General features: G+C 43.1%; 1 protein-coding gene across 5 annotated transcripts in view; it reads right to left on the bottom strand.

The window, feature by feature from the left end:
- Nucleotides 1-23,729, bottom strand: part of sec16a (SEC16 homolog A, endoplasmic reticulum export factor) — an 80,098-nt gene that overhangs the window by 6,458 nt on the left and 49,911 nt on the right. For 4 of the 5 annotated variants that reach the window (XM_071351579.1, XM_071351578.1, XM_071351580.1 and 1 more), the window contains 16 exons: nucleotides 15,032-15,113; nucleotides 14,119-14,236; nucleotides 6,549-6,660; nucleotides 5,914-6,019; nucleotides 5,374-5,514; nucleotides 4,951-5,064; nucleotides 4,658-4,859; nucleotides 4,068-4,498; nucleotides 3,936-3,983; nucleotides 3,700-3,843; nucleotides 3,110-3,199; nucleotides 2,871-2,927; nucleotides 1,288-1,411; nucleotides 662-802; nucleotides 406-491; nucleotides 233-304 (listed from right to left, as the gene is read on the bottom strand). In XM_071351579.1, coding sequence (XP_071207680.1) covers nucleotides 233-304; nucleotides 406-491; nucleotides 662-802; nucleotides 1,288-1,411; nucleotides 2,871-2,927; nucleotides 3,110-3,199; nucleotides 3,700-3,843; nucleotides 3,936-3,983; nucleotides 4,068-4,498; nucleotides 4,658-4,859; nucleotides 4,951-5,064; nucleotides 5,374-5,514; nucleotides 5,914-6,019; nucleotides 6,549-6,660; nucleotides 14,119-14,236; nucleotides 15,032-15,113 — 2,068 coding nt within the window. The remainder of the gene's footprint in view (nucleotides 1-232; nucleotides 305-405; nucleotides 492-661; nucleotides 803-1,287; nucleotides 1,412-2,870; nucleotides 2,928-3,109; nucleotides 3,200-3,699; nucleotides 3,844-3,935; nucleotides 3,984-4,067; nucleotides 4,499-4,657; nucleotides 4,860-4,950; nucleotides 5,065-5,373; nucleotides 5,515-5,913; nucleotides 6,020-6,548; nucleotides 6,661-14,118; nucleotides 14,237-15,031; nucleotides 15,114-23,729) is intronic. The other variant, XM_071351582.1, reaches the window with a different exon arrangement.

Genomic DNA, 23,729 nt, shown 5'->3' with positions numbered 1-23,729 from the left:
TACATGTCGTCCTGCCCAGGTGTTAGCATGGTTATGAGGCCCACACAGGAAAATAAAGGCTGGAAGTTGAAACATGCTCCCACAAACAAACACGCACGTACCAACCATCACTCAACCAAGCTAGATGACTGTTAAAAGTGGAAGGTCATTTGTTTCAATGGGGGGCATGAGGGTTTATGATAGAGTAGCAGGGGTGTATTACAGTCCTCTAGGAGGATCGAGGTGCTTCTACCTCTCCTGGCGGGGACCCAGCGGCAATAGGAGGCCCCACTGGACCGGGCGGTAACAATGTTGGGTTGAACATCTGGACAGATCAAACATCTTAATTCAGTCTAATCTGATGGTCAGTTGGTGTGAAATCTAGTATATACAACTATAACCATCACTGGGAGTGTAATACGGTACCTGTGGCACAGCACTGGGGTTAGGGTCGCTCTGTTCCTGGTTCCCTCCTGTCTCTGGGACATTACCCTCCATGGGCTGCTGTTCCTCTGGAGCCAGACAGGAGAGAACACATTAGATTACAAATACAGTACACTCACACACCGGTATCAAAACAACACGCAAACAAACTAATATCCCCAACCCAGTCACACTCATAAAGACCTATGATGACCATCGCTAGAGTACATTGATATATTTATTCAAAAGGTTAGCATACCTGCTCCGGGCACAAACAGGTTGGCTGGCATGGGCATGGGAGCCAACGGGGCAAAGAAGTCTGACGGGGCAGGTGCCGATCCACCGGGCTTGGCACGGGGTCCACCTGGGTTCAGGACATCCACGTAGCGGCTCTTTGTACCTGAGATGGGTGAGAACATACTTTTTTTGATCTGCTAAAAAAAATCCCCCAGAAAATCTGACGTGCCAAAATGACACGCACTATTAGTGTGGTTCCTAGAGGTTTGTAGCGGTTTCAAGTGCAATGTGACATGTATCATTATTTTCCTTCACATTCCCGAAAGCCAGGAACATGCACCTGCCTCTATTTCCCTCTACAATGCTCACAATTCATGCAGGACTTGCTAGAACTGGGAGTGTGACAAACACACCTGGCTAATTCAAAGCATACTCCCTTCAGACAATATCCTGGTTGCCAAGTGTGAGCAGGGAGTGATGCGCTCCCATAGTAGTCAATGAAACCTGATACACTGGTCATCTGAGCAGCAGCACAAGTGAAATGTAGCCGTAAGAGTTTTGCAGCACTGCATTGAATCTAAAACCTGTATCAGCTAAAAACCCACAATGAGGGGCTGCTTACGTCATGCCAACACGTGTAAATCTCACCTGCTCTCCTGGAGAACATGTTGACAGGCGGCCCACCAGTAGGGGGACCTCCAGGACCCCCTTGTCCCGGTATGGGTCCCAGCATCTTAGGGAAGCCCGAGGGAGGAGGAGGAGGGGGCTTGTACTGGTTACACAGACACAAACACACATCAATACTTTATTATTAGGATCAATGATATCTCTGTGTTAGTATGATAAACCAAAATACTGTATAAATACAGATGGTCATACACGTGCTAGGACACTGATATAAACCTCTTATTATGAGGACTAGGAATGCACATTTTGGGAAATGTTGCTGCCGACTAACCGACCCTCATTAAACGGTCAACAAACGGTTAAATTTTTTCCAAACAGTGATTTGATGTGACCAATTTGTAAGTCGCTCTGGATAAGAGCGTCTGCTAAATGACTTAAATGTAAATGTAAATCAACGGGAAATACTACGCATGCATGCAAGGAACGGACGTTTTTCATTAAGAGCATAATGGAAGCATGCAACAATAGCACGCCTATCGTCTTCCAGTCAAAAGGCTATATAGCCTATTATTCGACATGCAACTCCTGTAATGAAGCAGCTAATAAAACATAATTTCAAACATTTACCAAAATGCAATTTGTGGGAAAACACTGTTCTAAACAGAGATCCTAATGCGAGCGGTTCCGTATGTGACAGAGACGACAACACTGTTCTAAACAGAGCACCTAATGCGAGCGGTTCCGTATGTGACAGAGATAACACTGTTCTAAACAGAGCACCTAATGCGAGCGGTTCCGTATGTGACAGAGATGAAAACACTGTTCTAAACAGAGCACCTAATGCGAGCGGTTCCGTATGTGACAGAGATGAAAACACTGTTCTAAACAGAGCACCTAATGCGAGCGGTTCCGTATGTAACAGAGATGAAAACACTGTTCTAAACAGAGCACCTAATGCGAGCGGTTCCGTATGTGACAGAGATGAAAATCTGTTAGAAACTTAGAAAGAGCGGGAATCTAAAGATGCAATAACTAGGTCGAGTTGCTAATATGACCAGGATTGTGCCATTGGCATGTAGAAGTCTTTATAACTTTTTGATGGATGGATTTTGGCTAGGCTACATTGATGCAAGGTAAGACATGCTTCATTATTTGAAGTGAAGTAAAATAGGTTGCAAACAATTATACTGCCTCACACTCACATTGCAAAGTTTAACATGTGATTGCATGTCGAATTGTTATTTGTTGCGCAGTGGGTGGGCTTCTAAAAAAATACATTTCACTCCAGTACCAGCTTTTTGAGGAGCTGCTGTTGCGCTGTCTGACAGGAGATAGGCTATTCTGCTCTTCAAACTAGGCTCTGTAGCTGTACGCGTATGATAAATAAGATACATGAAGACTAACAGAAAATACACGCTGCAATTTAAACCACTAAATTATGCATATTAACCTATAGACCGATAAGCATGACCGGTCAAATTAAGTTTCGCCAACTACCGATGAACAGATAACCGTTAACATCCCTAATGAGGACTAATAAAAACAACAATACATATAGACATGCTAATCATAATGGCTGGAACGCACGCACACAAAAAACTAACCTCCTCCTCTGGCTCATCCAAGTTGACCCATTTCTGTTTCTTCTCGTCCCAGACAATCTGACAGAACAGACCAGTCAACTGAAACCACTCATCAGCTCCAATACACACACACACACACACACATACTGACCACACTGCCATGTATAAACTGTGAGCTTTTACAGACAGGACTCAGTATAGTAAGGAAGAGTATGTACAAAAATGACTGGAAAACAAGGAGTGTTGAAGAGTTGACTTACAGATTTGTTCTTGTCATCCGGAAGGTGGGCTTCATTCTTCCCCTTCCTATAGAGCCAGTTGAGCCAACCGCCACCACCACCCCCCCCTCCCTGAGAGAGAGAAAAATAAAATCAGAAATGGTTACAGAAATAAAGAGCATTTATATGTGTGTGTGTGTAAGAGCTGAAATGATCAACCGAAAATAACCAACACCAACCACTAATCAAAGACATCTTGCTGATATCAATAATTACTATAATTAGCCTATATTAAAAAAAATAGCTATTCTGGGCGATTGCTAACGGGACAATTGATAGCTACAAAATTCAAAGTAGTAGTAGTTTTAAGTAAGTAAGTAGCCTTGCATGAGACTTGGCTTATACCAGCTGTAGCGCGAGGCAGCTTGATGTACAAGTACACCCCCTGGACAGGACGCTAGTCTAACACAGGGCCTTACCCACAATCCATCTCCTTAATGCTGAACTCACAACATTCCAATCTCAGGATGGACACTAACCACAAGGCCATTGGGGTAATAATAAAAAGTAACTGTGGCGTGTGTGGGATTGTGTGTGAAAAGGACACAATACGTAGTGTGTGTCTGCATAACCTTTTTAGGTGAGTCCTTCTTGGCCTGCTCAGGGATGGAGGGTGGAGGCGGAGAGGACTGCTTGGCTGCCGAGTTGCTCCTCTCTCGTCCTCCGGAGTGTGTGGAAGATTCCGACATGGTGCGGGAGCGGCGACCTGGAGGCTGCTGCAGACAAAACAGAGCCAGTCAGACTAACACATGCACACACACTGCCAATGGTAACAGTGACCTGACACACACGCATGCACACACCCTACCATTTGCATTGAGGACTGTGAAGTAGTCCTGGATCTTCTTCCTGGGCCCTGTGCAAACAAGACAAGAGTTAGTGACATCAGCATATCTCCTCAAACTATTCAAACAAGGCTGAATGCACGTAACACACACACCATGTGAGCCATTTGGTCATAGAAGTCCATCTGAGGCGTGAAGGTGTTCCTCTGTGGAGAGGTGGACATGGGAGGAGGCTGTAGTTCCGGTGGACCCGTCAGCTGATAATCGTCAGAGGGCATCTTTTGTGGCTGCTGCATTTGTGGGGGCATCATTTGTTGCTGATGCTGTGGTGGGGGCATCATCTGTTGCTGATGCTGTGGTGGCGCCATCTGCTGGTGCTGGGCTCCAGGAAACATGTCATTTTTGTCCGGTTGGGGCTGCTGGGGTTGGTAAGGTTGTACAAAGCCAGAGCCTTGGGGAGGGAACCCTGATAAAGGGATCTGGCCAGGTGGTCCAGGGAGACTGGGGGGTACTGGGTAAAACTGGACCCCCTCGTTGGGGTGTGGTGGCTGGGAGACCATTCCGTCCTGGAGGATAGTTGGGGGAGCTAGATGGGAGGAGAACGTTTCTGTGTTTAGTGGTGGCTGCTTAGATTTGTGAATTGCTTTGGGACAGTGGTCATTGCATTGATTAGGAGTCAACAAGATCTAAAACATACATGAACAAACACACACCTATCGTGTTACAAGGTGGGCTTGTTGCTCACCTGGAGGCATCAGCTGCACCCCTTGCTGAGGCGGTCCAGGCATGAGTGATGTCATCAGAGGGTTGTCAGAGGTGTGGCCAACCATGTCCAGAGGCTGAGCATATGGCTCAGGCGGGCTGGTCTGGTCTAACTCAGAATTGGGGGTGCTGCAGTCATACTGCTGAGGAGTATCCCTGTCTGCATTGTATGCAATCACTCCAGTCTATGGGGGAAACAAGAACAGCCCAGTCAGTTACAGACACACTTACAGCAACATGAATAGGCTTCTCATACACATTAATAAACACACACACCCTCATCTGCCCATCCAGCTGTCTCAGATGAATCAGCCACTCTGGCTCGTTGAAGAGCTCCTGATCTGCCTTCTCCTTCAGTTGTGGATCGAAGAATCGCATCTTCTCAGACATCTATAATTAACAGCAGACCAGACATTCAAAATTCTCACACATAGTAACAATCAACACCTAAGAGATAGGTGTGTGTGAGAGTGAGTGAGTGATTGAGTGTGAGAGAGTGTGAGTGAATAAGAGAGAGAGAGAGACTCTGCGTGTATGAATGAGGGTGTGTGTGTGTGTGTGTGTGTGTGTGTGTGTGTGTGTGTGTGTGTGTGTGCGCGCACGTTTGTATTTGTGTGCAAGTATGAGTGAGTAAGTACATGTGTGTGACATTGCGCTTGTGTGCGTGTTGTGAGAGCGATTGTATGTGGGTGTGTCTACCTGTATCAGCTGACTGGTGAACACAGGAGAGTGGTAGGACGGCTGCATGAGCACGCTCCTGGAGATAACCTCACAGTAATGGAAGGCCTGAGCACACAGGCCGGCCTCGGCCAGGCGACACGCATAGATCAGCTTGAACACCTAGAGGGAGACAGGAGGAAGAAAGGGCAAAGGTCATGATAGCTGATTTCATCGCACAGAGGCCGGGCACATTCACTTTACATTAGGAGTGAAGAGGAAGAAATTCAGCATCTCTTGGAGGGTGGCGGAAGTTGATCAAAATGCTTCTTTAATGATAAAACCAATGTGTTTCATCCCTTCACATCAGGGTTTTACTTAAGTTCAGAGAACAGGGATCAGACGGCACTACTCATAGAAATAGAATGACTAGAAGACATTTCTATGCAGCTACTGCCATGCTATACAGCATCTCTAGATGACCATTCAGTCCATTTCTGTAATATCAAAGGGGGAAAGCTTCAGGAGGTATGTCTATGGTGTGTGCTCAAGTTCAGATGTTTGATATGTGTGTGTACTCACCTGGAAGTTGGGCAGGGAGCAGGGCTGGGAGCCCAGAGACTGGGCATACTCATAGGCCTCCGTCCTCTGGATCGCTTCGTTAGACGCAAACTGGAAGAACGACAGACTAGCAAGAAAGAGGTCATTAAAGCCTTTGTATGCCATATGCATGAAAGTTCATATTTCTATGTAAGATTATATGCCTGTGAGTTTGTTCCACAGTGTGGCAGCGAAAGCAGAGCAGAGATGTGTGTGTGAGAGAGTGAGAAAACTGACTGTCCGTGTCCAAATATCCATACCTGCATTCTAAATAATAGGCATTTTGGTTATGTAAGAAAAGATTGTTTTACATTGTGAAATTTCAAAAAATGTGTATGTGTTAAATGCCAGGATGTCATACTCATTTCAGCTATTCATCTAGTAGAATTCACTGTACACCATTGAGGAAGAGAATAGTCTTTCGAGCCTCAAATGTGTTTGACAACAGCTGATAATCAGCTGAGGGGACGCGCTATTCCCAAATTAACGAATGGCGGGAATCAACGCAATATGTAGTATGTAGTCTGATTACTACACAGTAAGCAGTTTAAGTAGTAGGGAAGACATTTCCACAACGGCCAACAAGTGAGGAAGGGACAGAGCAGCAGATGTCTAACCTGTGGTTTGAGCCGATTAGAACCATCTTGGTGCTCTTTTTGGTGAACACCCCCAAACCAACCTGGGCCATCAGGTAACAGAAGTGGGCCGCATCGGTTAGCCCCTTGGAAGCTGTAACACACGTCAATGGACTGTTGAAAAGAGCCTGACTACCTCAAATTCAACTCAATTTATGAATAACGCAGAACTATGTTCTGACTGTTTTCGGTCAGGATTGCAGCAGGTAGTTATATTGCATTTATTATCATAATATATAGTTTGTCATCATCATAACCATTAGTGATGGGTGGGGGAAAAAAACGATAGTTACATATCGCAATATTACTTTGACCAATATCATATAGATACTTTGACTCCAAGTAATGATTTGTAAAAAGGTAGCGTTAGCTAGCGCTAGTCGGATGTACCTGCGTCAATATGCTGGTATTTTTCATCCTATAGCTTGGTCTCCATCTTTCCCAAAAAATTATAGTACGCCAACATGTTTTCAGCACTTTTTATTTTCGTGACTGATCAAAACTTGTTTATTATGGCTCTTGTCTCTGCAGCAGACATATAGTGAGCAATATGTTTGGAACATCAAATCACAAAATCAAATGGCAACAATGGAGGCTCCTCAGAAGAGGAAGGAGAGGACCATCCTACTCAGTGAATTTAAGAGAAATAAAAAGTGAAACATTAAAAGTTATTAAATTTACTACACTACCAAAAGTACCAAAAACACTAACAAAAGACAGCTGCTCGTCGAACATCTCATTCAAAAAAATTATGGAGTCAGTCGCTCATTTGCTGCTATAACAGCCTCCCACTCTTTTGCGAAGGCTTTCCACTAGATGTTGGAACATTGCTGCGGGGACTTGCTTCCATTCAGCTACAAGATCATTAGTGAGGTCGGGCACTGATGTTGGCCGATTAGACCTGGCTCGCAGTCAGCGTTCCAAATCATACCAAATGTGTTCGATGGGGTTAGACATCGCTTTGTGCACAGGGGCATTATCATGATGAAACAGGAAGGGGCCTTCCCCAAACTGTTGCCACGAAGTCCAGAATATCATTGTATGCTGTAGTGTTAGGATTTCCCTTCACTGGAACTAAGGGGCCTAGCCCGAACCATAAAAAACAGCCCCAGAACATGATTCCTCCTCCTTTACAGTTGGCACTACGCATTGGGCAGGTAGTGTTCTCCTAGCATCCACCAAACCCAGATTCGTCTGTCAGTGTGTGTGATTCATCAATCCCGAGAACGAATTTCCACTGCTCAAGTCCCCAATGACGGCGAGCTTTACACCACTCCAGCCGACGCTTGGCATTGCACATGGTGATCTTATGCTTGTGTGCGGCTGCTCGGCCATGGAAACCCATTGCTTGAAGCTCCCGACGAACAGTTATTGTGCTGACGTTGCTTCCAGAGATAGTTTGGAACTCGGTTGTGAATGTTGCAAAAGAGGACAGGCGATTTTTACGTGTTATGCGCTTCAGCACTCGGCGGTCCCGGTCTTTGAGCTTGTCTGGCCTACCACTTCGCGGCTGAGCTGTTGTTGCTCCTAGACATTAACACCTCACAATAACAGCACTTACAGTTGACCGGAGCAGCTCTAGCAGGGCAGAAATTTGACGAACTGACTTGCTGGAAAGGTCAGATTTTCTAAAATAGCCGAATCCACTAATTCTTCCACATACTTTTATATATATTAGTGTATATTCACGTCACCAAATAACTGATTAAAACACACCGTTTTTGCAATGAAGGTCTACAGTAGCCTCAACAGCACCCTCTATGGTAGCACCATGGTGTAGCCGGAGAATAGCTATTTTCAGTTCTCTGGGTACATTGATATCAATACAAAACCTAGGAGGCTCATGGTTCTCACCCCCTTCCATAGGTACACAGAAATTATGACGTCTTCTGGAGCATTATGACGTCTTCTGTTTATTGCAACACGTAGACATTTGTTTCATGTTTAATAGGCATACGATATATTTTCATTTAGCCAACCATTTATTAGCCTGCTATGAGTGGACACAATGTTTATAGTGCACATGAATGTTAGCAAGACTCATGAGGTAGAAGTTCTGTTCATTTGATTCAATGTATGGTTTCCTTTGTTCATATTTCCTGTGTTATGTCAGAGTTCCTCGTGTCTGTGTCCTACAGTGCATTCGGAAAGTATTCAGATGCTTTCACTTTTTCCACATTTTCCAGTATTATTCTAAAATGTATTAAATCATTTTCCCCCTTCAATCTACACACAATACCCCATAACGACAGAGCAAAAACATTTTTTTAATTTTTTTTGCTAATTTAAATATCATATTTACATATGTATTCAGCTCTTTTACTCAGTACTTTGTTGAATAATTTTTTGCAGTCATTACAGCCTTGAGTATGACGCTACAAGCTTGGCATACCTGTATTTGGGGAGTTTCTCCCCAAATGACAAGTAATTTTTCCAACAATTGTTTACAGATTATTTCACTTACAATTCACTGTATCGCAATTCCAGTGGGTGGATCAGACGTTTACATACACTAAGTTGAATGTGCCTTTAAACAGCTTGGAAAATTCCAGAAAATTATGTAATGGCTTTAGAAGCTTCTGATAGGCTAATTGACATCGTTTGAGTCAATTGGAGGTGTACCTGTGGATGTATTTCAAGGCCTACCTTCAAACTCAGTGCTTCCTTACTTGACATTATGGGAAAATCAAAAGAAATGAGCCAAGACCTCAGAAAAATAATTGTAGACCTCCACAAGCCCAATTCAGGCAATTTCCAAACACCTGAAGGTACCACGTTCATCTGCACAAACAATAGTATGCAAGTATAAACACCATGGGACCACCCACCCGTCATACCGCTCAGGAAGGAGATGCGTTCTGTCTCGTAGAGATTAATGTACTGTGGAGCGAAAAGTGCAAATCAATCCCAGAACAACAGCTAAGGACCTTGTGAATATGCTGGAGGAAACAGGTACAAAAGTATCTCTATCCACAGTAAAACGAGTCCTATATAGCGACATAACCTGAAAGGCCGCTCAGCAAGGAAGAAGCCACTGCTTCAAAACCGCCACAAAAAAAGCCAGACTAGGGTTTGCAACTGCACATGGGGACAAAGATCGTACTTTTTGGAGAAATATCCTCTGGCCTGATGAAACAAAAATAGAACTGTTTGGCCATCATGACCATCATTATGTTTGGAGGAAAAAGGGGGATGCTTGCAAGCCGAAGAACACCATCCCAACCGTGAAGCACGGGGGTGGCAGCATCATGTTGCTTTGCTGCAGGAGGGACTGGTGCACTTCACAAAATAGATGGCATCATGAGGAAAGAAAATTATGTAGATATATTGAAGCAACATCAAGACATCAGTCAGGAAGTTAAAGCTTGGTCACAAATGGGTCTTCCAAATGGACATTGACCCCAAGCATACTTCCAAAGTTGTGGCAAAATGGCTTAAGGACAACAAAGTCAAGGTATTGGAGTGGCCATCACAAAGCCCTGACCTCAATCCTACAGCAAAATGTTGGGCAGAACTGAGAAAACGTGTGCGAGCAAGGAGGCCTACAAACCTGCCTCAGTTACACCAGCTCTGTCAGGAGGAATAGGCCAAAATTCACCCAACTTATTGTGGGAAGCTTGTGGAAGGCTACCCGAAACATTTGACCCAAGTTAAACAATTTAAAGGCAATGCTACCAAATACTAATTGAGTGTATGTAAACTTCTGACCCACTGGGAATGTGATGAAAGAAATAAAAGCTGAAATAAATCCTTCTCTCTACTATTATTCTGACATTTCACATTCTTAAAATAAAGTGGTGGTCCTAACTAACCTAAGACAGGGAATTTTTACTAGGATTACATGTTAGGAATTGTGAAAAACTGAGTTTAAATGTATTTGGCTAAGGTGTATGTAAACTTCCGACTTCAACTATGTTTTTTAAATTTATTTAACTAGGCAAGTCAGTTAAGAACACATTTTCATTTACAATGACAGCCTATTGGGGGAACAGTGAGTTAACTGCTTTGTTCAGGGGCAGAACGACATATTTTTACTTTTCAGCTCAGCGATTCTATCCAGCAACCCTTAGTTTACTGGCCTGCCGCCCCAAAATAAGGTATCCGTTTTTTATTTTTAATACATTTGCAAAAATGTCTAAAAAACTATTTTGCTTTGTCATTATGGGGTATTGTGTGTAGATTGATGAGGGAAAACATTTAATACATTTTAGAGTAAGGCTGTAACGTAACAAAATGTTGAAAAAGTGAAGGGGCCTGAAAAATTTCCGAATGCACTGTATGTTTCTATAATTTTTGTCGTGCGTAATAGGAGGACGTGCTACCCAGTGCGCATAGAAATAGGCTACGTGGCCTACACTCCACACTATAATAGAAAAGTATTGTTCCCATGTATGCATGGTGTTGAAATATCAATAATCATCATCACGTCTGATTAAGACGAATGTACCAATGTAACAATGGATGTCGAAACTGCCTTTTACATTGTAGAACCAGTTTATTGGTTGCAATTGCCAAATTGGGTAATTGTATGGTCCTGGGGTCCAAGTGCTTATGTTATTGTAGGCCTACCTGTTTGAGCTCCTGTTAGACAGATTCGATTTGGTTTCTCAAGGGGAGTCTGTACATTCTAGCCCTCTACCGGTGTCCGTTCAGATAGGACAGGTTAAGCCTGATACAGAGGCTATTTCTTTTGGGGGCCCATGTATATTTGGGGGCCCAGAGGCCCATGTATATTTGGTAAATCTACTTGTATATTTTGTTTGGTTTGGTGCTTTCACCATTGGATCACCAATACTACATGTCAACCTGCCTTACCTTCTGCTGATTTCAGGCCATTACAACTGCTACAAGGTCCCCATTTTACAATTACATAGGTTAATCAAAATGTGTTGTAGACAAAATAATGAAAATGGCTGTCTGGTAGCCTCAATAAATAGACAAAGATTTATAGTTGAACAAGCATGTATAGATTAGTTTTTTAGACTCAACTTGAAAACTTGACTCAACTTGATTGGCTCTTAGAATGGGTGACTTGGACTTGACTCCAGTCTTGACCTGTTCTACTTGGGACTCGACTTGAGACTCGGACCTTGTGACTTGAGTCTTGCTTGTGACTCAAATAATAGTGAGTGACTTGGTCCCACCTCTTTCTGCCGGTGTAACTGCTAGCTGTACAGTGTACTGCGTGATAGTAAACCCACAATCCAATCGGTGTACAAATGCGTTAGTTCCAGTTTGTTGACTATAACGTTGAAATGGTGACAGTATAGGCTGTGTAGCGGTTAGCGGCTATGGTTTGAAGAGGTTTTTGTGCCTGATCACAAACAGCTGTTTTGTTGTGCACTGAAGTCCACAAGCGAAGGGAAAAGTTGAGGAGAGCCCATAGATGCAAGGAATTATACACAAGCAAAGTGGTAATGCTGTGGCTGCAATGAAAGTGAACTGTGTGTGCGGATGATCAGCGGTGTATTAATTTAGCCGATTCTGTTGCAAAACGTTTTGCAAACGGAAGCAAACGGAATGAAACGGGGAGAGATCTACTTGAATTTGTCCAATAGAAACTATCGTTTTAGTTGGAAAACTGAGTGTTTTTGCAACTGTTTGGACTAATGATTACACCCTAGGTCACCTAGATGCAGGCAAGAGTGTGCAAGGCGATATTGAATGTGTCACTGTCTGTCACCTTGATTAGTTCAATGTCTCTCAAATCAAATATTTTTTGTCATATGCACAGAATACAACAGTGAAATGCTTAATTACAAGCCCTTAACCAACAATGCAGTTCAAGAAATAAAGTTAAGAAAATAATTAATAAATAAAATAAAAAGTAACAATAAAATAACAAATGAGGCTATATACAGGGGGTACAGGTACAGAGTCAATGTGTGGGGGTACAGGTTAGTCGAGGAAATTTGTACAACTTCTGGGATGCCTACAAGGCCCTCCCCCGCCCTCCCTTCGACAAATCTGATCACTAATTTATTTTGCTCCTCCCTTCCTAGAGGCAGAAATTCAAAACAGGAAGTACCCGTGCTAAGGACAATTCAACGCCGGTCTGACCAATTGGAATCAACTTTTCAATATTGTTTTGATCACACGGACTGGGATATGTTCCGGGTAGCCTCCGAGAATAACATTGACGAATACATATATACGGTGACTGAGTTTATCAGGAAGTGTATAGGAGATGTTGTACCCACTGTGCCTATTAAATCCTACCCTAACCAGAAACCGTGGATAGATGGCAGCAATTGTGCAAAACTGAAAGTGCGAACCATTGCATTTAAACATGGCAAGGTGACTGGGAATATGGCTGAATACAAACAGTGTAGTTATTCCCTACGTAAGGCAATCAAACAGGCAAAACGTCAGTATAGAGACAAAGTGGAGTCGCAATTCACCAGCTCAGAAACAAGACATTTGTGGCAGGGTCTACCGATAATCACGGACTACAAAAGGAAAACCAGTCACGTCGCGGACACGAACAAGCTAAACACCTTCTTCGCTCGCTTTGAGGATAACACAGTGTGCCACTAACGCGGCCTGCAACCAAGGACTGTGGGCTCTCCGTCTCCATGGCCGACCTGAGTAAGCCATTTAAGCGTGTTAACCCTCACAAGGCTGCAGGCCCAGACGGCATCCCTAGCCGCGTCCTCAGAGCATGCGCAGACCAGCTGGCTGGAGTGTTTACGAACATATTCAATCTCTCCCTATCCCAGTCTGCTGTCCCCACATGCTTCAAGATGGCCAACATTGTTCCTGTACCCAAGAAAGCAAAGGTAACTGAACTAAATGACTATCGCCCTGTAGCACTCACTTCTGTCATCATGAAGTGCTTTGAGAGGCTAGTCAAGGATCATATCACCTCACCTGACACCCTAGATCCACTTCAATTTGCTTACCGCCCCAATAGATCCACAAACGATGCAATCGCACTGCACACTGCCCTATTCATAGGCTAGGTTGTAGCAACCTCCTGATGGGTATAGGGAAAATTAGAGTATCATGTAGTAACCTAAATCTATCGATGTTACATTAGGCTGGGTGAATGGAATAAGAATGACAGTCATCCAAATTATGCTGTAATAGAAATAAGTCCATGCTTATAAAATGAATAAATAATCGCCCTCCCTAAGCTTAAAAACAGCACTGACCACCACTGAATCGCAATACATATAGTACAATGAGGTTCGCCATACATATTGTACCGGCACCTAAGTATTGTGATCATATCCTAAGGTCCCTAGCAATTCCCAGCCCTAATAACCATCATAATTCTCATGATGATGACGGTCATGGTTGATGACAAACTATTATATACTATGATGATAAATCTTCATCTTATATTCATGATAGGGAACATTTAGATTACATTTTCACTTGTCAGCGTACAAGAGTTCAGCAACAAACATCCTCCATACATCCTATGCATTTAATGTGATTAAGGACCAGAGTTTCTCCTGACCACATGTGACCTAACCAAGAAAACTATGGTCAGGTTACGTGGTCAGGGAAAACTTCTGGCCCATAAACGTGTCCTTTGATGTCTCACCCAGAGTGTCTCCCATGGTGGTGATGGTACGTGTGTCCAGGTCCAAAGTGTGGGTCAGGTTGGACAGCACCATGGCCAGATGGGGGCGCCAGTCGCCCCACTTCTCATCTCCACAGCACTGCAGAAACACTTATGTAACTTTTACAGTATAGTGCTAACACCAAATTTACTTTTTTGATCCGTTCTTCAATAAGTGCAGTTCAGTATTGAACAGCCAACTTTAATTTCGCATTGCTTAAAGATCACTTTTTTATGACTTGAAAATGTTCATTAAGCTACAAGAACAATTTAATTTTAAACATTTAATGTTAAAGGTCAAATGCAGCCGTTTTAATCTAATATCATATAATACCTGGGTAACAATTAAGTAACTTACTATGATTGTTTTCAAATGAAATGGTCAAAAAGAAACAAAAATAGGTTAGCAAAGAGCAATTTCTTATGCAAGAATTTTGCTAGGACTGAGTGGGGAAGGGAAAACTGAAATCTAACAGAGGTTTGGAATTCTCTCTTATTGGTCTATTAACTAATTTACCACCTGGTGATGTCACCAGGCAAGCCAAAACTCCATCCCACCAAAACAGAATGAACTTCCAGGCAACCTTTTCAAAAAGCTATTACACTAAAAGGGCATCGTCATAATTTCCCCAATTTCACAGTATTATTCCAACCTTATAGTGTGGAAATATATATTAAACACAAGACAGTCTCATTTTTGAGATTGGGCCTTTAAATCTAAATTCCTGTTAAATTAATAACGAATTTAATAAATTTAAATAAATTTAAAAAAATCCTCCTTTTTGATGAATTTAAAAAAAATCCTCCCTTTTGTTTCTCAAAATTGTAATTCCTAAAACAAGAGAAGTGTGGTTCTGTTATCAAATTAGAAAAGGTATCACAGGGTCATACTCACAGTGGCTGAGGCGGGCATCCTCCCAGACATCAGTTGGTACACTGTCTGCAGAGGATCGTTGATGGGCAGACTGTTCGCAAACCTGACCACCCCAAGAAAAAAGGATCACAAGTTTCATATTTTTCGGTCAATACATTCACCTCTTTTTTTGGATAGCTAACGTCTTCTGGCCTCCTGACTAATTTTTCCTGCCATTTTGTGTGTTTTTTCTACGTTGAGCAACTTTTTTGTACATACAATGCCTTCAGAGAGTATTCCTACCCCTTGACTTATTCCACATTTTGCTGTGTTACAACCTGAATTCAAAATGGATTGAATATATTTTCTTCTCCCCATCTACACACAATATCCCATAACGACAAAGAGAAAAATGTTTAGAAATTAGCACATTTATTGAAAACGAAATACAAAAATAAACTAAATGACCAAAAGCTTGTGGACACCTGCTCGTCCAACATCTCATTCCAAAATCATGGGCATTAATATGGAGTTGGTCCCCCCTTTGCTGCTATAAAGCCTCCACCCTTCTGGGGAGGACCTTCCACTAGATGTTGGAACATTGTTGTGGGGACCTGCTCCTATTCAGCCACAAGCGCATTAGTGAGGTCGGGCACTAGCTCAGTCGGTGTTCCAATTTATCCTAAAGGTGTTCGATGGGGTGGAGGTCAGGGCTCTAGGCAGGCCAGTCAAGTTCTTCCACACCGATCCCGACATACCATTTCTGTATGGACCTCGCTTTGTGCACGGGGGCATTGTCATGCTGAAACAGGAAAGGGCCTTCCAAACTGATGCCACAAAGTTGGAAGCACAGAATCCTTTAGAATGTCATTGTATACTGTAGCGTTAAGATTTCCCTTCACTGGAACTAAGGGGCCTAGTCCGAACCATGAAAAACAACAGCCCCAGACCATTATTACTCCTCCATCAAACTTTACAGTTGGCACTATGCATTGGGCAGGTAGCGTTCTCCTGGCACCCGCCAAACCCATATTCATCTGCCGGACTGCCAGATGCTGAAGCGTGATTCATCACTCCCGAGAATGCGTTTCCACTGCTCCTGAGTCCAATGGCGGCGAGCTTTACACCACTCCAGAGCTGAAGCTTGGCATTGCGCATGGCGATCTTAGGCTTGTGTGCGGCTGCTCGGCTATGGAAACCCATTTCATGAAGTTCCCGACGAACAGTTAATGTGCTGATGTTGATCCAGAGGTAGTTTGGAACTCGGTTGTGAATGTTGCAACTGAGGAAAGACAATTTTTACATGCTTTGTGCTTTAGCACTCAGCGGTCCTGTTCTGTGAGCTTGTGTGACCTACCACTTGAGCCGTTGGTGCTCCTAGACGTTTTCACTCCACAATAACAGCACTTACAGTTGACTGGGGCAGCTATAGCAGGGCAGATATTTGACGAACTGATTTGTTAGAAAGGTGGCATCCTATGACGGTGCCTCGTTGAAGGTCACTGAGCGTTCCATTAAGGTCAAGCTACTGTCAATGTTTGTCTTAAATAGTACCCGCAAAACACCAGTCTCAACGTCAACAGTGAAGAGGCAACTCCGGGATGTTGGCCTTCTTGGCAGAGTTGCAAAGAAAAACCATTCTCTGTCCAGTGTTTGTTCTTTTGCCCATCTTAATCTTCTCTTTTTATTGGCCAGTCTGAGATATGGCTTTTTCTTTGCAACTCTACCTAGAAGGCCAGCATCCTGGAGTCGCCTCTTCACCATTGAGACTGGTGTTTTGGGGGTACTATTTAATGAAGTTGCCAGTTGAGGAGTTGTGAGGCATCTGTTTCTCAAACTAGACACTCTAATCTACTTGTCCTCTTGCTCAGTTGTGTACTGGGGCCTCCCACTCTTTCTATTCTGATTAGAGCCAGTTTGCGCTGTTCTGTGAAGGGAGTAGTACACACCATTGTACGAGATCTTCAGTTTCTTGGCAATTTCTCGCATGGAATAGCCTTCATTTCTCAGAACAAGAATATACTGAAGAAAGTGATTTGATTCGGGCCATTTTGAGCCTGTAATCGAACCCACAAATGCTGATGCTCCAGATACTCAACTAGTCTAAAGGACAGTTTTATTGCTTCTTTAAATCAGAACAGTTTTCAGCTGTGCTAACAATTGCAAAAGGGTTTTCTAATGATCAATTAGACTTTTAAATGATAAACTTGGATTAGCTAACACAACGTGCCATTGGAACACAGGAGTGATGGTTGCTGATAATGGGCCTCTGTACGCCTATGTAGATATTCCATAAAAGATTTGCCGTGTTCCAGCTACAATAGTCATTTACAACAATGTCTACACTGTATTTCTGATCAATTTGATTATTATTTTAATGGACTTTTTTTTTTGCTTTTCTTTCAAAAACAAGGACATTTCTAATTGACCCCAAACCTTTGAACAGTAGTGAATATTTTCAAGGAAGCATGGATCATAATTATTTTGACCGTATAGGTCAACAAGCCATATCTGTTTATGGTCCAATAACATATTTAAAATCATCCATCTACCTTCAGGATATGTTTGCACATTTGATAAAAATGTATGTTAATTAATATCACCCCCTTTGCCCATGGTGGTTGAATCGGTACAGAGATGAGGTAGTCATTCAAAAATCATTCTAAACACTATTATTGCACACAAAGTGAGTCAATGCATCTTATTATGTGACTTGTTAAGCAAATGTTTACTCCTGAACTTATTTAGGCTTGCCATTGTTGGATTCGGGGCAAACTTTGAACATTGTTATTAGAGGTCGACCGATTAATCGGAATGGACGATTAATTAGGGCCGATTTCAAGTTTTCATAACAAATCGGAAATCTTTTTTTTTTTTTAACACCTTTATTTAACTAGGCAAGTCAGTTAAGAACACATTCATATTTTCAATGACGGCCTAGGAACGGTGAGTTAAATGCCTTGTTCAGGGGCAGAACGACAGATTTTTACCTTGTCAGCTCGGGGATTCGTTTTTGCAACCTTCCGGTTACTAGTCCAACGCTCTAACCACCTGCCTTACATTGCACTCCACGAGGAGCCTGCGTGGCAGGCTGACTACCTGTTACGCGAGGGCAGCAAGAAGCCAAGGAAAGTTGCTAGCTAGCATTAAACTTACAAAAAACAATCAATCTTCACATAATCACTAGTTAACTACACATGGTTGATGATATTACTAGTTTATCTAGCGTGTCCTGCGTTGCATATAATCGATGCGGTGCCTGTTAATTTCTCAACGAATCACAGCCTACTTCGCCAAACGGTGATGATTTAGCACTGTCATTGCACCAAACCTAACCATAAATATCAATGCCTTCCTTTAAAATCAATACACAAGTATATATTTTTTAACCTGCATATTTAGTTAATATTGCCTGCTAACATGAATTTCTTATAATTAGGGAAATTGTGTCACTTCTCTTGCGTTCCGTGCAAGCAGTCAGGGTATATGCAGCAGTTCGGGCCGCCTGGCTCGTTGCGAACTGTGTTTAGCACATTTATTCCTAACAAAGACCGTAATTAAATTGCCAGAATTGTACATATTTATGACATAACATTGAAGGTTGTACAATGTAACAGCAATATTTAGACTTAGGGATGCCACCCGTTTTTCACTGAATAAACGTTTTGTTTTCGAAATGATAGTTTCCGGATTCGACCTTATTAATGACCAAAGGCTCGTATTTCTGTGTGTTATTATGTTATAATTAAGTCTATGATTTGATATTTGATAGAGCAGTCTGACTGAGCGATGGTAGGCAGCAGCAGGCTTGTACGCATTCATTCAAACAGCACTTTCGTGCGTTTTGCCAGCAGCTCTTCGCAATGCTTCAAGCATTGAGCTGTTTATGACTTCAAGCCTATCAACTCCCAAGATTAGGCTGGTGTAACCGATGTGAAATGGCTAGCTAGTTAGCGGGGTGCGCGCTAATAGCGTTTCAAATCGGTGACGCCACTCGCTCTGAGACTTGGAGTAGTTGTTCCCCTTGCTCTGCAAGGGCCGCGGCTTTTGTGGAGCTATGCTTCGAGGGTGGCTGTTGTCGATGTGTTCCTGGTTCGAGCCCAGGTAGGGGCGAGGAGAGGGACGGAAGCTATACTGTTACACTGGCAATACTAAAGTGCCTATAAGAACATCCAAGAGTCAAAGGTATATGAAATACAAATGGTATAGAGAGAAATAGTACTATAATTCCTATAATAACTACAACCTAAAACTTCTTTCCTGGGAACATTGAAAACTCATGTTAAAATGAACCACCAGCTTTCATATGTTCTCATGTTCTGAGCAAGGAACTTAAACATTAGCTTTCTTACATGGCACATATTGCACTTTTACTTTCGCCAACACTTTGTTTTTGCATTATTTAAACCAAATTGAACATGTTTCATTATTTATTTGAGGCTAAATTAATTTTATTGATGTATTATATTAAGTTCAAATAAGTGTTCATTCAGTATTGTTGTAATTGTCATTATAACAACAACAAATTTTCCACAAAAACGTTTTATTTATTTTTTTATAAATAAATAAAATCGGCCGATTAATCGGCATCAGCTTTATTTGGTCCTCCAATAATCGGGAAAAATCATAATCGGTCGACCTCTAATTGTTATACGCATAAGCATAATACAGTATATCAAAAAAGTGGAAGAGACTGGTTTTTATGTCAGAGGTTAATGGTTCTCTGTAGAAAGACCGATGGCTTCGGAATGTGTTGGGTGGACGGGAGGAAGTAACAGGATTGCTATAGGGGAAGCGGATGGACATCTGTGGATTAGGCGAAGGAGGGGTTGAGGTCAGGTCAAATCCCCTGAAGGGAGAAAGTATGGTTTATTATCCTATTACCCTCTTCCTGTCAAACCATAAAATGTAAGGATTGGAGAGAAGGAGGAGTGCCTAAAGTGGAAAATGGGGGGTGTTGAGCCATGACCAGCCTTTCATAGCTACAGATTTGAGTGCTACGGGGCGATAGTCATTTAGACAGGTTACTTTGCGTTCTTGGGCGCAGGGCCTATAGTGGTCTGCTTGAAACATGCAGGTATTACAGACTGGGTCAGGAAGAGGTTGAAAATGGCAGTGAAGACATTTGCCAGCTGGTCAGCACATGCTCCGAGTAAGCATCCTGGTAATCCGTCTGGCCCTGCAGCCTTGTGATTGTTAATCTGTTTAAAAGGTCTTATTCACATTGCCTACATTGGCTATGGAGAGAGTGATCACACAGTTGTCCGGAACAGCTGGTGCTTTCACGCATGGTTCAGTGTTACTTGCCTCGAAGCGGGGATAGAAGGTATTTTTCTAGTCGGGTAGGCTCGCGTCACTGGGCAGCTCGTGGCTGGGATTCCCTTTGTAATCCGTGATAGTTTGCAAGCCGTGCCACATCCGACGAGTGTCAGAGACGGTGTAGTAGATTGGATCTCAGTCGTAGAGATGCTTTGCCTGTTTGATGGTTCGTCGAAGGATTTCTTTTAAGAGTCCAGATTAGTGTCCCGCTCCTTGAAAGCGGCAACTTTAGCCAAATAGTAAAAAATGTATAAATAGCTATTTGGTAATTTCACCTTTATTTAACCAGGTAAGCCAGTTGAGAACAAGTTCTCATTCACAACTGTGACCTGGCCAAGATAAAGTAAAGCAGTGCGACACAAACAACACAGAGTTACACATGGAATTAAGAAACGTACAGCCAATAACACAATAGAAAAGTCTATATACAGTGTATGCAAATGAAATAAGATTAGGGAGGTAAGGCAATAAATAGGCCGTAGTGGCGAAATAATTACAAATACACAAATAAACACTGGAGTGATAGATGTGTAGAAGATGAATGTGCAAGTAGAGATACTGGGTTGCAAAGGCGCAAAAAAAATAAAATAACAATATGGGGATGAGGTAGTTGGATGGGCTATTTACAGATGGGCTATGTACAGGTGCAATGATCTGTAAGCTGTTCTGATAGCTGATGCTTAAAGTTAGTTAGGGAGATATGAGTCTCCAGCTTCAGTGATTTTTGCAATTCGTTCCAGTCATTGGCAGCAGAGAACTGTAAGGAAAGGCGGCCAAAATATGAATTGGCTTTGGGGGTGACCAGTGAAATATACCTGCTGGAGCGCGTGCTACGGGTGGGTGCTGCTATGGTGAGCTGAGATCAGGCAGGGCTTTACCGAGCAACGACTTACAGATGACCTGGAGCCAGTGGGTTTGGCGACGAATATGAAGCGAGGGCCAGCCAACGAGAGCATACAGGTCGCAGTGGTGGGTAGTATATGGGGCTTTGGTGACGAAACGGATGGCACTGTGATAGACTGCATCCAATTTGCTGAGTAGAGTGTTGGAGGCTATTTTGTAAATGACATCGCCGAAGTCGAGGATCGGTAGGATAGTCAGTTTTACGAGGGTGTTTGGCAGCATGAGTGAAGGATGCTTTGTTGCGAATTAGGAAGCCGATTCTCGATTTAATTTTGGATTGGAGATGCTTAATATGAGTCTGTAAGGAGAGTTTACAGTCTAGCCAGACACCTAGGTATTTGTAGTTGTCCACATATTTTAAGTCAGAACCATACAGAGTAGTGATGCTAGCCGGGCGGGCAGGTGAGGGCAGCGATCGGTTGAAGAGCATGCATTTAGTTTTACTTGCATTTAAGAGCAGTTGGAGGCCACGGAAGGAGAGTTGTACAGTGTCCAAAGAAGGGCCAGAAGAATACAGAATGTTGTCGTCTGCGTAGATAGAGGTGGCTCAGAGAATCACCAGCCGCAAGAGCGACATCATTGATGTATACAGAGAAAAGAGTCGGGGCCCAAGAATTGAACCCTGTGGCACCCCCATAGAGACTGCTAGAGGTCCGGATAACAGGCCCTCCGATTTGACATACTGAACTCTGTCTGAGAAGTAGTTGGTGAACCAGGCGAGGCCGTCATTTGAGAAACTAAGGCTGTTGAGTCTGCCGATAAGAAAAGGGTGATTGACAGAGTCGAAAGCCTTGGCCAGGTCTATGAATACAGCTGCACAGTACTGTCTTTTGTCGATGGAGATTATGATATCGTTTAGGACCTTGAGTGTGGCTGAGGTGCACCCATGACCAGCTCGGAAACCAGATTGCATAGCGGAGAAGGTACGGTGGGATTCGAAATGGTCGGTGATCTGTTTGTTAACTTGGCTTTCGAAGACCTTAGAAAGGCAGGGTAGGATAGATATAGGTCTAACAGTTTGGGTTTAGAGTGTCTCGCCCTTTGAAGAGGGGGATGACCGCGGCAGCTTTCCAATATTTGGGGATCTCAAACGATACGAAAGAGGTTGAACAGGCTAGTAATAGGGGTTGCAACAATTGCGGCGGATCATTTTAGAAAGAGGGTCTAGATTGTCTAGCCCAGCTGATTTGTACGGGTCCAGATTTTGCAGCTCTTTCAGAACATCAACTATCTGGATTTGGGTGAAGGAGAAATGGGGAGGCTTGGGCAAGTTGCTGTGGGGTGCGCAGAGCTGTCGACCGGGGTAGGGGTAGCCAGGAGGAAAGCATGGCCAGCCGTAGAAAATTGCTTATTGAAATTCTCAATAATCTTAGATTTATCAGTGGTGACAGTGTTTCCTAGCCTCAGTGCAGTGGGCAGCTGGGAGGAGGTGCTCTTATTCTCCATGGACTTTACAGTGTCCCAGAACTTTTTGGAGATTGTGTTACAGGATGCAAATGTCTGCTTGAAAAAGCTAGCCTTTGCTTTCCTAACTTCCCTGAAAAGTTGCATATCGCGGGGGCTATTCGATGCTAATGCAGTAACGCCACAGGATGTTTTTGTGCTGGTCAAGGGCAGTCAGGTCTGGAGTGAACTAAGGGCTATATCTGTTCCTGGTTCTACATTTTTGGAATGGGGCATGCTTATTTAAGATGGTGAGGAAAGCACTTTTAAAGAATAGCCAGGTATCCTCTACTGACGGAATGAGGTCTGTAACAAGCGGCAACAGTTAGAGACTTATTTCTGGAAAGGTGGATTTTAAAAGTAGAAGCTCGAACTGTTTGGGCACAGACCTGAATAGCATGACAGAACTCTGCAGGCTGTCTCTGCAGTAGATTGTAGATTGGCAGTTCTATCTTGGCGGAAAATGTTATAGATGGGGTGGAAATTTCTGAATTTTTGGTGGCCTTCCTAAGCCAGGACTCAGACACGGCTAGGACATCAGGTTTGGCGGAGTGTGCTAAAGCAGTGAATAAAACAAACTTAGAGAGGAGGCTTCTGATGTTAACATGCATGAAACCAAGGCTTTTACTTTTACAGAAGTCAACATATGAGAGCACCTGGGGAATAGGAGTGGAGCTAGGCACTGCAGGTCCTGGATTAACCTCTACATCACCAGAGGAGGAGTAGGATAAGGGTACGGCTAAAGGCTATAAGAACCGGTCGTCTAGTGCGTTGGGGACAGAATAAAAGGAGCAGATTTCTGGGATGTGGTAGAATAGATTCAAGGCATAATGTACAGACAAGGGTATGGTAGGATGTGAGTACAGTGGAGGTAAACCTATGCGTTGCGTGATGAGAGGTTTAGTCTCTGGAGTTATCAATTAACATAGGTGAGGTCTCCACGTGTGTGTGTGTGTGGGGGGGGGGGGGCGAAAGAGCTATCTAAGGCAATTTGAGTGGGACTCAGGGCTCTACAGTGAAATAAAGCCATAAAAACTAGCCAAGACAGCAGTACACAAGCAGTAGACATATTGAC

Source organism: Salvelinus alpinus, chromosome 18 (assembly GCF_045679555.1).
Source record: "Salvelinus alpinus chromosome 18, SLU_Salpinus.1, whole genome shotgun sequence".
Lineage (NCBI taxonomy): Eukaryota > Metazoa > Chordata > Actinopteri > Salmoniformes > Salmonidae > Salvelinus > Salvelinus alpinus.
Note: the sequence above shows the minus strand (reverse complement) of the source record. Positions and strands in the feature narration are given on the sequence as shown.